The sequence below is a fragment of the Entelurus aequoreus genome, linkage group LG01, assembly GCF_033978785.1.
Source record: "Entelurus aequoreus isolate RoL-2023_Sb linkage group LG01, RoL_Eaeq_v1.1, whole genome shotgun sequence".
In the NCBI taxonomy this organism is placed as follows: Eukaryota; Metazoa; Chordata; class Actinopteri; order Syngnathiformes; family Syngnathidae; genus Entelurus; species Entelurus aequoreus.
In genome coordinates, this window is record NC_084731.1 from 2,348,920 (window position 1) to 2,363,986 (window position 15,067).

Sequence of the window (15,067 nt, forward strand, 5' to 3'; positions counted from 1 at the left end):
CTTACTGTACCGGAAATTAACCGAACCGTGACCTCTAAACCGAGGTACGTACCGAACCGACATTTTTGTGTACCGTTACACCCCTAATAGTAGCCCTAAGTAATCACTAAAAACAAGGCAGAGGTATTATTTAACATGTGTATTGAATGCTTATGCCCACTGTAGCATTACACAACACAGTTTGAACAGTAACAGTGTGTTTGAATATAGGACAATGAAGCAGTGTCCTTATACTAGATGGAGCAGTTTGAGAATCACTGACCTAGAAGACCATGCAGGGAATGAAAATGTAACATTTGACTAATGACACGAGCATGCTTTGGTCTTCACTGCTGCAACAACAACAACCTTTAATCCTCTTTTGTGTTCTGGGACAAATAATGTTAAAAGAAATGACAAAATAAGTCTGACTGAAATGTTAGTTGTTTAGGAGAACTTGGCTTTGGATTGTAGAAGACATCCTAACTTGATGCGAGGAGGACGACGTGTAAACATGGCAGCCATGCAGAAGGAGCTAAAACCACTTACTGGTCTCCTGAACCCGGGCCACAAAGCCCATCAGGGGGAGCTGGGGGGTGATCTGCATGGAAGGGGGAGGGGGCGCAAGTGGGCCTGCAAGTGCCAAAACAATGTTGATACAGAGATGGAGGGGGCTGAGCGTGCTAAAGCACAAAAGTTGTATTCTCACTAGAACCAACGGTTTCATTTTCTAAAAACAAAGGAATGGAGGCCAGTAGGACACATTGTGCTGTTCATGATGGCGGGTGGATGAGCACAAATAAAAGAGATTGACTTTTTTGACAGAGGCTGGAACCCATTAGAACCAAAAATAAAACCTCAAAATTGATAATATAGTAAATATTACATGAAGAATACATGTCATACCTTGGTTCTGGGCAAAGTGTGGCCCCCCATTGAGCTGGTTCTGGTTGGGTGCCATGTTGGGCTGGCCAGTGACAGATGAGGGCCGACGGTAAGGCAGTGATCCCCCCACATGGGCGTTCTGAGGCGGCTGCACCGTGCGGTTCATGCTGTAAAACTGAGGCGCACCTGCAAGGAGATGCCACCAGGAGGCAGCAGAGCAAACTCAGAGCACTTCCTTGCAGGGACTTTGAGCTCATCTGGACTTTGCAAATATAAACAAACAAGAAAAGAACAGCAATGGAGGTGAACACAAGCGCAAAATGGCTGAATTCTAATGCTCATGCGCAATAAACCACCATGGCAAGTAGGGGTGGGCAGACTGGAATCAATATTGGATTGATGCCATCATGATGAGATCAAAAATTTGAAGTTGACGTCCATGTTTACTTTTTGTTCATATTGTCACACAAAGTCAGTGAATAAGTAACAATAATTAGATTGTGGCGGTCCGCTCCCTGTCCGATCAGTGTCAGAACTTGGTCCGCATTGCCGGCAGCAAGTCGGACCAGTTTCCAGTGAGGGTTGGACTCCGCCAAGGCTGCCCTTTGTCACCCATTCTGTTCGTAACTTTTATGGACATAATTTCTAGGTGCAGTCAGGGTGCTCAGGGGATCTGGTTTGGTGGCTGCAGGATTAGGTCTCTGCTTTTTGCAGATGATGTGGTCCTGATGGCTTCATCTGGCCAGGATCTTCAGCTCTCACTGGATCGGTTCGCAGCCGAGTGTGAAGCCACTGGGATGTGAATCAGCACCTCCAAGTCCGAGTCCATGGTTCTCGCCCGGAAAAGGGTGGAGTGCCATCTGCGGGTTGGGGAGGAGTACCTCGGAGTCTTGTTCACGAGTGAGGGAAGAGTGGATTGTGATATCGACAGGCGGATCGGTGCGGCGTCTTCAGTAATGCGGACGCTGTATCGATCAGTTGTGGTGAAGAAGGAGCTGAGCCGGAAGGCAAAGCTCTCAATTTACCGGTCGAGCTACGTTTCCATCCTCACCTATGGTCATGAGCTTTGGGGTATGACCGAAAGGACAAGATCACGGGTACAAGCGGCCCAAATGAGTTTCCTCCTTCGGGTGGCGGGTCTCTCCCTTAGAGATAGGGTGAGAAGGTCTGCCATCCGGGAGGAGCTCAAAGTAAAGCCGCTGCTCCTACACATGGAGAGGAGCCCGATGAGGTGGTTCGGGCATCTGCTCGGGATGCCACCCGAACGCCTCCCTAGGGAGGTGTTTAGGGCACGTCCGACTGGTTGGAGGCCACAGGGAAGACCCAGGACACGTTGGGAAGACTAATTCTCCCGGCTGGCCTGGGAACGCCTCGGGATCCCCCGGGAGGAGCTGGACCAAGTGGCTGGGGAGAGGAAAGTATGGGCTTCCCTGCTTAGGCTGCTGCCCCCGTGACCCGACCTCGGATAAGCGGAAGAAGATGGATGGATGGATGGAATTAGTTTTTATATTGGTGTATTTACTGTATACATTGATAAATTGCTTACAAATATGCATGTAAATAAAACATTTGTACGCCTAAAATATTTGTCTTGTGTGATTTATTCTGATTATACAGGTGTTCTTGGAGCTACAAATGAGTTTTGCACTAAGACTGATGAAAGTAGTTCTAGTGTAAGTCGGAAACTACATCTAAAAGCATAGCTAATTCAACACTTACGTCACTCATACTGTACACACAACACATGAAGGACCTAAAATGCAGTGATAAAATGTGTGCAGTGTAAATCCATCCATCTTCTACCGCTTGTCCCTCTCGGGGTCGCAGGATTTGGTCATTTCCAACTGTCTGAGAGGCTGTGAACATAACATGAGCCCTGGTCCTGACTGTGTGCGCGGAGAAGAAAGTAGAGTTTGTTGATGTTTTGGCGTAGTTACAGCTGACAGTGGCCACTGTTGTGCTGTAACAAACTACCACCTCCTTGAACGTCCATGTAAATGTTATAATACGAGCGGTTCAGATAAGTACAGCCAATATTGAGCACAGTGTATTTCTACATGGCATGCACATGCTATAACCAGATATTGAGCCAGTTAAAGGGTGTAACGGTACGTGTATTTGCATTGAACCGTTTCGGTATGGGGGTTTCGGTTCGGTTTGGAGGTGTACCAAACGAGTTTGCACACGGACATATTAAGTAGCGTACCGCACGTTGTGTAAACACCGAGGCACAACACACGGCATGCTAGCAGCTAACGGGCTAGGATAGACTGACCATACGCCCTCTTTTCACCTCTTTTGCGGAGCTGTCAGGGCGGAGTTTCTTAAATGCCTCGAATGTCCGGCACTTTGAGTTAGGGTTGCGTGTATTTTCAATGTACGTTCAGGGTTAAGAAGGGGTTAAAAACAAAACAAATTGTGCGTGCAGCAGCATTGGTGAGGGAGGGGCAGAGACAGAGAGAGAGAGAGAGTTATGATAAACGCGCATGCGTCGCCAGGCTCTGCTTTTTATCCATAGATTTATCACATTTAATGTTTTATTATCTATAGCAGGGGTGTCAAAAGTGTGCCCCGGAGGCCATTTGCGGCCCACAGCTAATGTTTTAAAGGCCCACGGCACATTCTAAAAATACTATTAAAATAAACAAAAACATAACAAAAGTGAAATAAAAAAGCTTAAAGGTTAAATGTAATTTAGAAAAAGTTGCAATGTTGACTAATAAAACAAAGCTGTTTTTTTTTCTTTCAAACTGTCATTGCTCAAAACATAATATTGAATCAAAATCAATATTATGAATTATTGACCTATCCAAGGTTCCCATTACCTCACATCAAATATTCCTCTAAGAAAAATATTTTTGGTGGAAGATTTTGAAAATTTGGTAAATAAATAACCAAAAAAATTATATTTTCTTGTTTTCTTACTGTACCAAAAATGAACCGAACCGTGACCTCTAAACCGAGGTATGTACCGAACCGAAATTTTTGTGTACCGTTACACCCTTAGAGCCAGTCTTGCATTTAGGAACCAAAATTGTGTTTTTTCTTAATTTTAGAGTGCGCGTTTGTACCTCAAAACGTAAACGGCTGAGTACAAAATAATTGGTATTGGCAATGTTGGCTTAGTATCGCATTGATACTAGAATTTGCAGTATCGCCCACCCCTAATGACAAAACAGGTGACAATAACTGAAGGATGAAAATAAGCAGTAGGATTATGGCGACAGTGGCGCCATTATCCATGCATGCAATATTCCACACAGCTTCTACAAATAAAAACATGAACATTCTGGTCAAATGTGGAGCTCACATGTCTGCATATGGAGCACAAAACCAGTCCGAGATGAGCAGATGAGTGGCTGGGTTTTTCTCGACTTACTCACATTGTGCAGGGTTGCCACAAGGGGCGGTTCCTGTGCCAGTGGGGGCTGTAGAATTGGGGAGCTGGGGAGGGGGTGGGGGTACATGCGGGATCTCAACAGGCGAGTTAGAGGCCTGATGGGGGCCGTCACAAACAAGGGGCATGGGGGTCGCGTCGGGTGTTTGCTTAGGTGTGTTGGATGGGGCAGGAGGGGCTGAGGGAGTGTGGGGAAAAAGGCGAGGGAAAGAAAGAAGAGGAGAAAAGAAAAGTGAGGGAGAGGGGGAAAGTTCTACAATACTCCGGGATCATTCGCAGCTGTTCTACCTTTTAGTACCAAGAGTGAGCAGAAGCATAACGTTTAGAAACAAACATCAGTAGTACCTGGAAAGGCGGTAGGCGGGGCTGGGGTGGGCACAGCTATCGGCACTCCCACGCTGCCGCTGCCACTGTTCTCCCGGCTGCTGCTGCGACTGCTGCTAGGATGGCTGCCTCCGCTGCTGCCACTGCTGATGGTGGGTTAGCAAACAGGTCAGCACGTACATGCGTAACATTCACCCTCCCACCCGCCACAGTCCAACTTCTGCTTGACTCATTGAAGCAGTGTCAGTTTGTCTTTTTGGTGCATTACTAGGTTCCACACCAAACATCTCAGAGAAACACACTGAATGTGCTGCCATCTTTTCAGCATTGTGTGTCGGCTGTTGTAGTTCTGAAATGATACAGAGCCCCTGACAAAGACACATGGCAAGGCGACCATACACAGACAATACATGATGGGCAGGAAGCAGAGGTGAAGTGAGATGAAGAGGATGGACGCTAAGCAGCATATAAGCTACCTGATCCGTTTTGGCTCTCAAAATATTCAAAAGCGAAGGCTGGTTTGGAATCTGTTCTGTATTAGGTGGAACATATGGACAAACTTTGATGATAGTAGTTTTGTCCAGTGGGACAAGTTATTACGGCGACTATGATCAACATTACTAGTGTCTTCCATGGCCCTTATTTCTGTGTAGACTGTACCAGTCTGGGCATTCACCGGGTTAGGAATTAATAGGAGACAGTTAAGTGATAACTCCAAATAAGGATTGTTCAGTGGCAGGTCAAGTTTAAGTGCAAGATAGAAGACGAAAGGGGAGGAGGTAGAGGAACAATAGCTGCGTTGTAGACCTACACTCTTGAACAAAACTCTTTATACCAGATGGTAAGTAGAGCATCAAAATGTGAACAAAAAAACCACGAGCAGGAAAAAAATGATGCAGAGTCGACATCTGGGCTTCAGGTGATCACAAGTTTAAGATCATTTGTCACATTCACACTGTCAGGACGGCAAAGGCTTTATAGAGCTACAGGTTGTGCACCAGATTTCGGCTTGCTATGTAAAGATTGTGCAGCGTTTTCCTGCTGAGAGACGCCAGTATCGAATGTTAGTGTGGCTTAAACAAGGTCATAAAACTAGATAAAAGGCCATCAAACACATACGCAGTCCAAACAGTTCCAAAAAGCTCAAGGATATTGTGTTGGTAGGGAACTGGTTTTTGACATCATCACCGTTATCTGTCCAGAGCCTTGTATATATCGACGTGCGATAAACAAGGTCACTTCTCTGTCATCGTCAGCTTAGTCTAGTCTGAGGACATTGTTTAACATACTAAAACATGTTTGGCATTACAAACAGGATAGAAAGAAAATATATCAAAACAGACTGCACTGCAAAAGATCAAACCTAAGTAAGATGAAATATCTCAAATAAGGGTGATATTTGCTTAGTTTCTGTCTGATAAGATAATTCTTCTCACTAAGCAGATTTTATGTTAGAGTCTTTTACTTGTTTTAAGGGTTTTGGTCCTAAATGATCTCAGTAAGATATTACAGCTTGTTGCTGAGATTTGATGACCTATATTGAGTAAAACATGCTTGAAACTAGAATATCAACTGTTGCAAAGCTGTGTCATCAACACTCACAAGTATAAAACTACTTTTTTTAAAAGTAATAATTTCTTACTTCAAGCATGAAAAAAAAAATCATGATGCCGAGCGCATTGATTTAAGAATATTTTTCAACATATCGAGCAAAAAAGGACTCATTTTTTTCTACCAAGAAAAGTGCACTTGTTGATAGTGAGAATATACTTATTTTAAGGTATTTTTGGGTTCATTGAGGTTAGCTAATTTTACTTGTTTTGGAAAGTCTTGACAAGCCGGATTTTCTTGTTCTATTGGCAGATAATTTTGCTTAGTTCAAATAAAATACTCCTAATTTTTTATTTTTTTCCTTGTTTTTGAACACAGACTTTTTGCAGTGTGGGGCCCTCAGGCAAGACAGATGCTTTCTGCAACATGACTGCACAAGTGAAGCTCCATCTTGAAACCCTACGCTCGTAGATGTCATCTTATGTTAGGTTATTGGGCTGCAGTCAGCTGAGGGCCTTGATTTGGGTGGGGGATCAACCGGTTTCACAGCTAAGCAGGAGCCATTTGTTGTCCGGTAAAAATTAAAAGTCACTGTCTTACTGTGTCCAACCACGGCAGCAAGGGGTCTTGCTTGTGCAAAATACCAATCTTTGTTGCCTAGTACCGTATTTTTCAGACTATAAGTCTCAGTTTTTTTCATAGTTTGGCCGGGGGTGCGACTTATACTCAGGAGCGACTTATGTGTGAAATGATTAACACATTAGCGTAAAATATCAAATAATATTAATCTCATTCACGTAAGAGACTAGACGTATAAGATTTCATGGGATTTAGCGATTCGGAGTGACAGATTGTTTGGTAAACGTAGAGCATGTTCTATATGTTATAGTTATTTGAATGACTCTTACCATAATATGTTACGTTAACATACCAGGCACGTTCTCAGTTGGTTATTTATGCCTCATATAACGTACACTTATTCAGCCTGTAGTTCACTATTCTTTATTTATTTGAAATTGCCTTTCAAATGTCTATTCTTGGTGTTGGCTTTTATCAAATAAATTTTCCCAAAAAATGCGACTTATACTCCAGTGCGACTTATATATGTTTTTTTCCTTCTTTATTATGCATTTTCGGCCGGTGCGACTTATACCCCGGAGCGACTTATACTCCGAAAAATACGGTAATCAGGAAGTCATGACAGTGTGGATGTTTTACAGAACAGGACAAGACTTGGATTTGTTTTAAGATGATGGTCATATACATTTATCTGCTTACTTTAAATGAAGTTTTCAATAAAGTGCATAGAAGTTTCTTTTTTCTCTCCTCCTGTTTCTTACTTTTTGCATTTTGATGCTCTGTTTACAATCTAATAAAAGTTCACCAGCACAAAATGTGATGACTTGTAGATTACCCCGGCCTAAGGGTTTTGTTCAGGAGTATAAGTGAGGCATGCTGGGAAGGAGAGGGGTACCTGTACGTGCGGTTCCTCTGATTAACAGATGCATTGCGTGCTGGGCTCTGCAGGGGATGCGCCATGTTGCGCGTCGGGCTTGAGACGTAGTCGTTAGGGACAACAGGAGGACGCACCGGTTCAAGTGTCCTATATGGTGAGTGCCGCCTGTGAGAGGGTCAGGAGTTGAGGGGAGGGGGCATCCACAGAGAATTGTAGGAGAAGGGAAGGGGGAGAGCAGGAAACAAACAAGTGCAAACTTAAAAAAAAAAAAAGGTGGAATGTTGGGGCTGGCTCGGGCGAATCCACAGGTGGCGACAGCCAGGCGACAGCCAGGCGAAGCCAATGCAGGACTCTCCTGCCTGGAACACATTTAGGCTAAAGCTATTCACTCCGATGCTAATGATGCCGATCAGCTAAAAAGACACATAAACACTAAGTATAGCCTTTCCGAAGGAGAAAATAGCCGAAAAAGACATCTCATAAGTCGATGTGTAGAGATTTATGCACACAATCCAGCAGATGGTGCCAACAGACTTCTCATCAACTGAAAGCCTTTCTTCAATTAGAAGAAGGCTCTGGAAATTGCCATAGAAAAAGCATTACTGGACTGCAGCTGGTCTACACTGGTGCAATCCACCACTTATTTCAATGATATTGAAAACATAATTTTCGAGTCTACACAGCACAGAAAAAAACCCTCAAAAACAAACATACAGTGGCTAACCTTGATATTTTAAGTGGGACAAAACTTAATAGACACTAGACCTGGGCTTCATGTGCTAGCATGTACAAGACAACCGATCACCAAGGTTGAGCATGGTTGTCATGGCAAAATGGTGCTGTGAGAAACATGAGGCAGCCAAGTGGGGGCAAGCTGGGTCAAACAAAACTAAGAGCAAGTTGAAAAAAATGTAACTAAAAATAAGATGACAGTCTTTAGCCAAAGACTGTGAGAGGGGATCCATTATGGAGGTGTAGCTGTGATTACATGCTGCTTGCAGAGAACACATACACAAACACCACAGCTGGGAAAGTCACTAGGGGGACGGGACACGGTGACTAGGGGTGTGACGATACGCGATATCGGGTTAACGAGAACCAAAAAACAAGAGATACTCTAAATCAGGGGTCACCAACCTTTTTGAAACCAAGAGCTACTTCTTGGGTACTGATTAATGCGAAGGGCTACCAGTTTGATACACACTTAAATAAATTGCCAGAAATAGCCAATTTGCTCAATTTACCTTTAACTCTATGTTATTATTAATAATTAATGATATTTATCTTTGTGGAAACACTGATCATCTTAATGATTTCTCACAACAAATATATATAGAAACAGATAAATATCAATATGCAACACTTTATTTTTATATTTTCTCTAAGTGCACATTTTTCAAATTGAACATTTTCAAATGATCACTTCTAAGACAGTCTTGTGAAATCACAATATCCCATTTTAACTAGCTAGCCACTAACATTTTTATAAAAGAGAAAACACGAAAAAAATGAAAATTAAATTTTGAAACATAGTTTATCTTCAATTTCGACTCTTTAAAATTCAAAATTCAACGGAAAAAAAGAAGAGAAAAACTAGCTAATTCGAATCTTTTTGAAAAAATAAAAAAAATAATTTATGGAACATCATTAGTATTTTTTCCTGATTAAGATTAATTTTAGAATTTTGATGACATGTTTTGAATAGATTAAAATCCAATCTGCGCTTTGTTAGAATATATAACAAATTGGACCAAGCTATACCGGTATTTCTAAAAAAGACAAATCAGTATTTCTTCTAGATTTTCCAGAACAAACATTTTAAAAGAAATTCAAAAGACTTTGAAATAAGATTTAAATTTGATTCTACAGATTTTCTAGAATTGCCAGAATATGTTTTTTGAATTTTAATCATAGTAAGTTTGAAGAAATATTTCACAAATATTCTTTGTTGAAAAAACAGAAGCTAAAATGAAGAATTAAATTAAAATGTATTTATTATTCTTTACAATAAAACAAATAAATTTACTTGAACATTGATTTAAATTGTCAGGAAAGAAGAGGAAGGAATTTAAAAGGTAAAAAGGTATATGTGTTTAAAAATCCTAAAATCATTTTTAAGGTTGTATTTTTTCTCTAAAATTGTCTTTCTGAAAGTCTTAAGAAGCAAAGTAAAAACATAAATGAATTTATTTAAACAAGTGAAGACCAAGTCTTTAAAATATTTTTGTTGGATTTTCAAATTCTATTTGAGTTTTGTCTTTCTTAGAATTAAACATGTCCAGCAAAGCGAGACCAGCTTGCTAGTAAGTAAATAAAATTTAAAAAATAGAGGCAGCTCACTGGTAAGTGCTGCTATTTGAGCTATTTTTAGAACAGGCCAGCGGGCGACTCATCTGGTCCTTACGGGCTACCTGGTGCCCGCGGGCACCGCGTTGGTGACCCCTGCTCTAAATGTTAAAGTAAATATAATTCAATGTCAATTTAAAGGCGCTTCACAGGAGTTTTCTGCATATTTGATATTGCAGCTGTCAAGTGTATCAATGATTCCGTTGTTTAGTTTTAACTCTGGGCTGCTGACTGTCAGAGGAAGCAATCCAGTGTGCTTTTCTGTTACGTCTTTGCGTCCATGATTGACAGTTTAGCCTGCTTGGACACACAAGGCGCATTGGTTGAGGAACTCAAATGAAGTGGCTGTGCGAGCCGTGCCACGAGCACGGGCAAGGCGGGAAACGCAGGGACTAGCTCTGTTTGGTGTTTGCGCGACACACCTAATGAGCGGTTCCAATCCCTTGCGCAGGAACAGGCTTTTGACTATTGGAGAAGCAAAAAACTGACCGTGTCCCTTGAAAAAGCTTTTCTCTAAATGACAAATATTGTCACCTTTTAGTCTCACAAAGTCACACAAGATTTCGTCACACCCCTAAAAGTGACGTCCAAATCCACCATACAAATTGTAAGGTAAAATAAAACCACACACACACACGGACAAAAACAGCGCTTGTGCTGAGGAAGGTCACCAGAGTGAACACAGTGTTGTTCAGTTGCACAAGCCAACAGCCCCTGGGATTAGAGACACATTCAACAGTTAAACAGACACACTACAAATATAAAAACTGCTTCTCTCTTAAAGTCAGAAAGAAATTGGTGACAGCGACTATCTTGCCCGTAATTGATTATGGAGACGTGCTTTATTTTAGTGCTTCATCTTAATGCCTCCAGTCCTTGGACACTGTTTTTCAGTCAGCACTAAGATTTGTTACTGGCTGTCGTAGTCTCACCCACCACTGTCAACTGTATATGAAGTCAGACTTATCTTCATTGAGTGCACGCAGATACACACATTGGCTGACTATCATTTATAAGGCTCTTTTAGGTTTAATACCTCCATACTTGTGTACTTTGTTACAAAGAAAAAACAGCTGTTATGCATCACGTTCTAACAATTTGTATGTTTTAACTGTTCCCCATGTACGGACTGAATTTGGCAAAAGAGCTTTTGGCATTGCTGCCCCTATGGCATGGAATGCATTGCAGACAAAACTGAAACTATCTGAACTACTTCCATTTGGAGCCTTACGTTCTATCCTGAGGGACAAACAGCAAGAGACTTTTGCACAGTGCCTGTGTTTTGAAAAGGTGTAAATCTTTATTGTTTTACAGTTGTCTTTTATGTATTTTAAAATGTATGTCTCAATGTATTACTTTTCTGAAACTGCTCTGTGACATGTGCTGTTGACCTCTTGGCCAGGTCACCCTTGTGAAAGAGATCTTGATCTCAATGGGTTTCTTATCTGGTTAAATAAAGGTTGTATAAAACGAAAAAATAATAATCGATTTTTTAGTTGCATCTCAATTTAGACATGGACGATAATAGAATCAACTAGTAAACATCAATAATCGATATATTTATTGTAAATAAAGCAATGCAGACAGTTTTAAAATATGGCTGACTGCAGCGAGACACCTCGCCGAAAGATCCAACCAGCCCTTTTGCTATTGGACACTTATGGTCCAGTTTTGCACACATTTTCAATAATTTAAACACATGGGAATTAATTTAACTGTTTCTTATTCCAAATTAATTGTTTTTTTAAAGTTGCGAGTGATAAACGCTAATTTAGTGAAACGAAAATAAACGTATAACTGCATCAATACACAAATGAATTCATCGATTTTTAATCGCATCGTAGCTCCTGAATCGTAATCGAAGCGTGAAGTGACCAAAGACTCCCACCTCTAGTGAAAACCTGCAGATTTTAAAGGTTTGGCTTAATTAGCATGGCAAAATACACTCCTCTGCTGTGTGTTTCAAGTCAGGTGGGCCACACTCCTGCTGCGAATACGAAAAAAACCCATTTACCGGTAGCTGAAGAAAAACAGGTTACATACCCAAGGGTCCCTTTCCCGCTCACAGGTGGGCTGGGGGGCTTTTGTGTAGGGGGGTTTGTGCGAGGAAGTCCGCCTCCTCCAGCTTTCATGCTCTGAGAACTGGCCTACAGGGAAAGACAAGTGTTATGAAATTGAGATATTTGATAGCAGGAGAACAAACAAGTACTATGAAACACTGTTCAAAGGATTAGTTGGACATTTAAAATCCTTTTAGCATGGCAAACAAATTTGATTTTGGCTGAATCCCAAGTCTAATATGCGTAATTTTGCAAAATGTCAAACTCCTCCTTCAAAAAAACAAAAAGAAAAAAAAACACTTTCACAGCAATCCACAAAAACTAAAATGTTTTCAGAAATCAAAACACCTTCCTTGTGAGGGGGCTAGCTTTCAAAAGCTTACCTTAAATCTTTGCAACCACTACAGTTGATTACAAAGAATAAATAAAGGCAAGCAGAGAGAGGAAAAAGAGAAGAAATCAGCAGATTAGTGTGCAATAGAACAGAAGAAAACAGTAAGTCAAGAGTTACAAGTTGTGTAAATTCCTAACAGAAGCCTCATCAAAATGTGCTGTGACATCATCTTCTCCCAAAAAAAACAAAAAACAGACAGAACTAGAGAGGATGTGCTAGATCAACAACAACAATCAAGCAGTCACTCGCAGCTCGAAACATTAATTAGTAAGATTTAACAATGAAGGATTTCCCAAAGCTAATAATGTTATCAAAGCTTTTCGCATGGAAATCAGAACAATTAGAATTCAATGGGTAATTTGACAAATATATATATATATATATATATATATATTAGTATTGTCACGATACCAATATTTTGGTACCGGTACTAAAATATAAAGAGGACCACAAAAAAATTTCATTATTGGCTTTATTTTAACAAAAAATCTTAGGGTACATTAAATATATGTTTCTTATTGCAGTAAAGTCCTTAAATAAAATAGTCAACATACTAGACAACTTGTCTTTTAGTAGTAAGTAAACAAACAAAGACTCCTAATTAGTCTGCTGACATATGCAGTAACATATTGTGTCATTTATACACCTATTATTTTCTACACATTATTAAGGACAAGGGGTAGAAAATTAATTATTAATCTACTTGTTCATTTACTGTTAATATCTGCTTACTTTTTCTTTTAACATGTTCTATCTACACTTCTGTTAAAATGTAATAATCACTTATTCTTCTCTTCTTTGATACTTTACATTAGTTTTGGATGATACCACACATTTGGGTATCAATCCGATACCAAGTAGTTACAGGATCATACATTGGTCATATTCAAAGTCCTCATGTGTCCAGGGACATATTTCCTGACTTTATAAACATAATATACATTTAAAAAAAACGAAGATGTTGCGATGCCAAAAAGTATTGACGTAATCATAGTAGTATCGACTAGATACGTGCCTGTACTTGATATCATTACAGTGGATGTCAGGTGTAGATCCACCAATGGCGTTTGTTTACATTTTGATGCCGGTGAGCTACGGTGTGTAGTGAAACATGTTTAGCTATTCCTCGTCCTGCAGGGATGATACTTGTAAGGAACGTACTTTATTTGTCGCCATGGAGACAAAGATTAGTGATTTAGAAGTAGCTAGCTAGCTAGCTAGCGTTAGCCGCTAGCTAGCTAGCCATGTCTTAAAGCACCTCTTCCTGAGGGTGTTTCAGTGTTATAACTTCGCCCTTATTGTTAGTTTTTAAGGCAAATTGCATCCGTTCTCCCTTTTCTGTCTACACACTGTGTCTGCTTGTAAGTACTCTGTGTGTGCGCGCTACCGAGCATGCTCCTCTGCTCGTAAAACCAGCAATGACACGACGTGACGAGTGACCGGTAGTTAGTATCGCAGTACTATACTAATACCGGTATACTATATATATATATATATATATATATATATATATATATATATATATATATATATATATATATATATATATATATATATATATATACACACACACACAAACAACCGTTCAAAAGTTTTGGGTCACCCAAACAATTTTGTGGAATAGCCTTCATTTCTAAGAACAAGAATAGACTGTCGAGTTTCAGATGAAAGTTCTCTTTTTCTGGCCATTTTGAGCGTTTAATTGACCCCACAAATGTGATGCTCCAGAAACTCAATCTGCTCAAAGGAAGGTCAGTTTTGTAGCTTCTGTAACGAGCTAAAGTGTTTTCAGATGTGTGAACATGATTGCACAAGGGTTTTCTAATCATCAATTAGCCTTCTGAGCCAATGAGCAAACACATTGTACCATTAGAACACTGGAGTGATAGTTGCTGGAAATGGGCCTCTATACACCTATGTAGATATTGCACCAAAAACCAGACATTTGCAGCTAGAATAGTCATTTACCACATTAGCAATGTATAGAGTGTATTTCTTTCAAGTTAAGACTAGTTTAAAGTTATCTTCATTGAAAAGTACAGTGCTTTTCCTTCAAAAATAAGGACATTTCAATGTGACCCCAAACTTTTGAACGGTAGTGTGTGTATATATATATATATATATATATATATATATATATATATATATATATATATATATATATATATATATATACATACATATATATATATATACATATATATATACATATATATATATATAAATAAAATATTGTCGTTTATATCAAATAAAATGGGACGGTGTGGCTTAGATGGTACAGCGGCCAGCCAGAAACTTGAGGGTTCCTGGTTCGAATCTAACCTCCGTCATCTTAGTCACTGCTGTTGTGTTCCTAGGCAAGACACTTCCCACCTTGCTCCCAGAGCTACACACAATGGTGTACATGTAGCTTAAATGTAGATAATGGGTTCCTGATTATGAAGCGCTTTGAGTCAGCGAAAAAGCGCTGCATAAATATAACCCACTTCACATTAAACAGGTGAAATGATGCTTCCTTTAGTTTAGTGTTGACAATTCATCATACAGTAATCCTTAAAAAATGTTATCCCAAATAGATAGTGTTTTGAAAAGAATACAATGGTATATATATATATATATATATATATATATATATATATATATATATATATATATATATATATATATATATATAT

At 39.9% G+C, this 15,067-nt stretch overlaps 1 protein-coding gene across 16 annotated transcripts in view; it reads right to left on the bottom strand.

Moving 5' to 3' along the window:
- The window catches only part of abi2b (abl-interactor 2b), a 31,885-nt gene that overhangs the window by 6,189 nt on the left and 10,629 nt on the right, over nt 1–15,067 (bottom strand). The window contains exons 4-10 of one of the 16 annotated variants that reach the window (XM_062042606.1): nt 12,382–12,399; nt 11,982–12,085; nt 7,611–7,757; nt 4,607–4,728; nt 4,248–4,439; nt 886–1,050; nt 529–612 (exon numbers count right to left, since the gene is read on the bottom strand). In XM_062042606.1, the coding sequence (XP_061898590.1) occupies nt 529–612; nt 886–1,050; nt 4,248–4,439; nt 4,607–4,728; nt 7,611–7,757; nt 11,982–12,085; nt 12,382–12,399 (832 nt within the window). Of the gene's footprint in view, nt 1–528; nt 613–885; nt 1,051–4,247; nt 4,440–4,606; nt 4,732–7,610; nt 7,758–11,981; nt 12,086–12,381; nt 12,400–15,067 lie in introns of all 16 variants that reach the window. The other 15 variants (XM_062042596.1, XM_062042640.1, XM_062042623.1 and 12 more) reach the window with 15 other exon arrangements.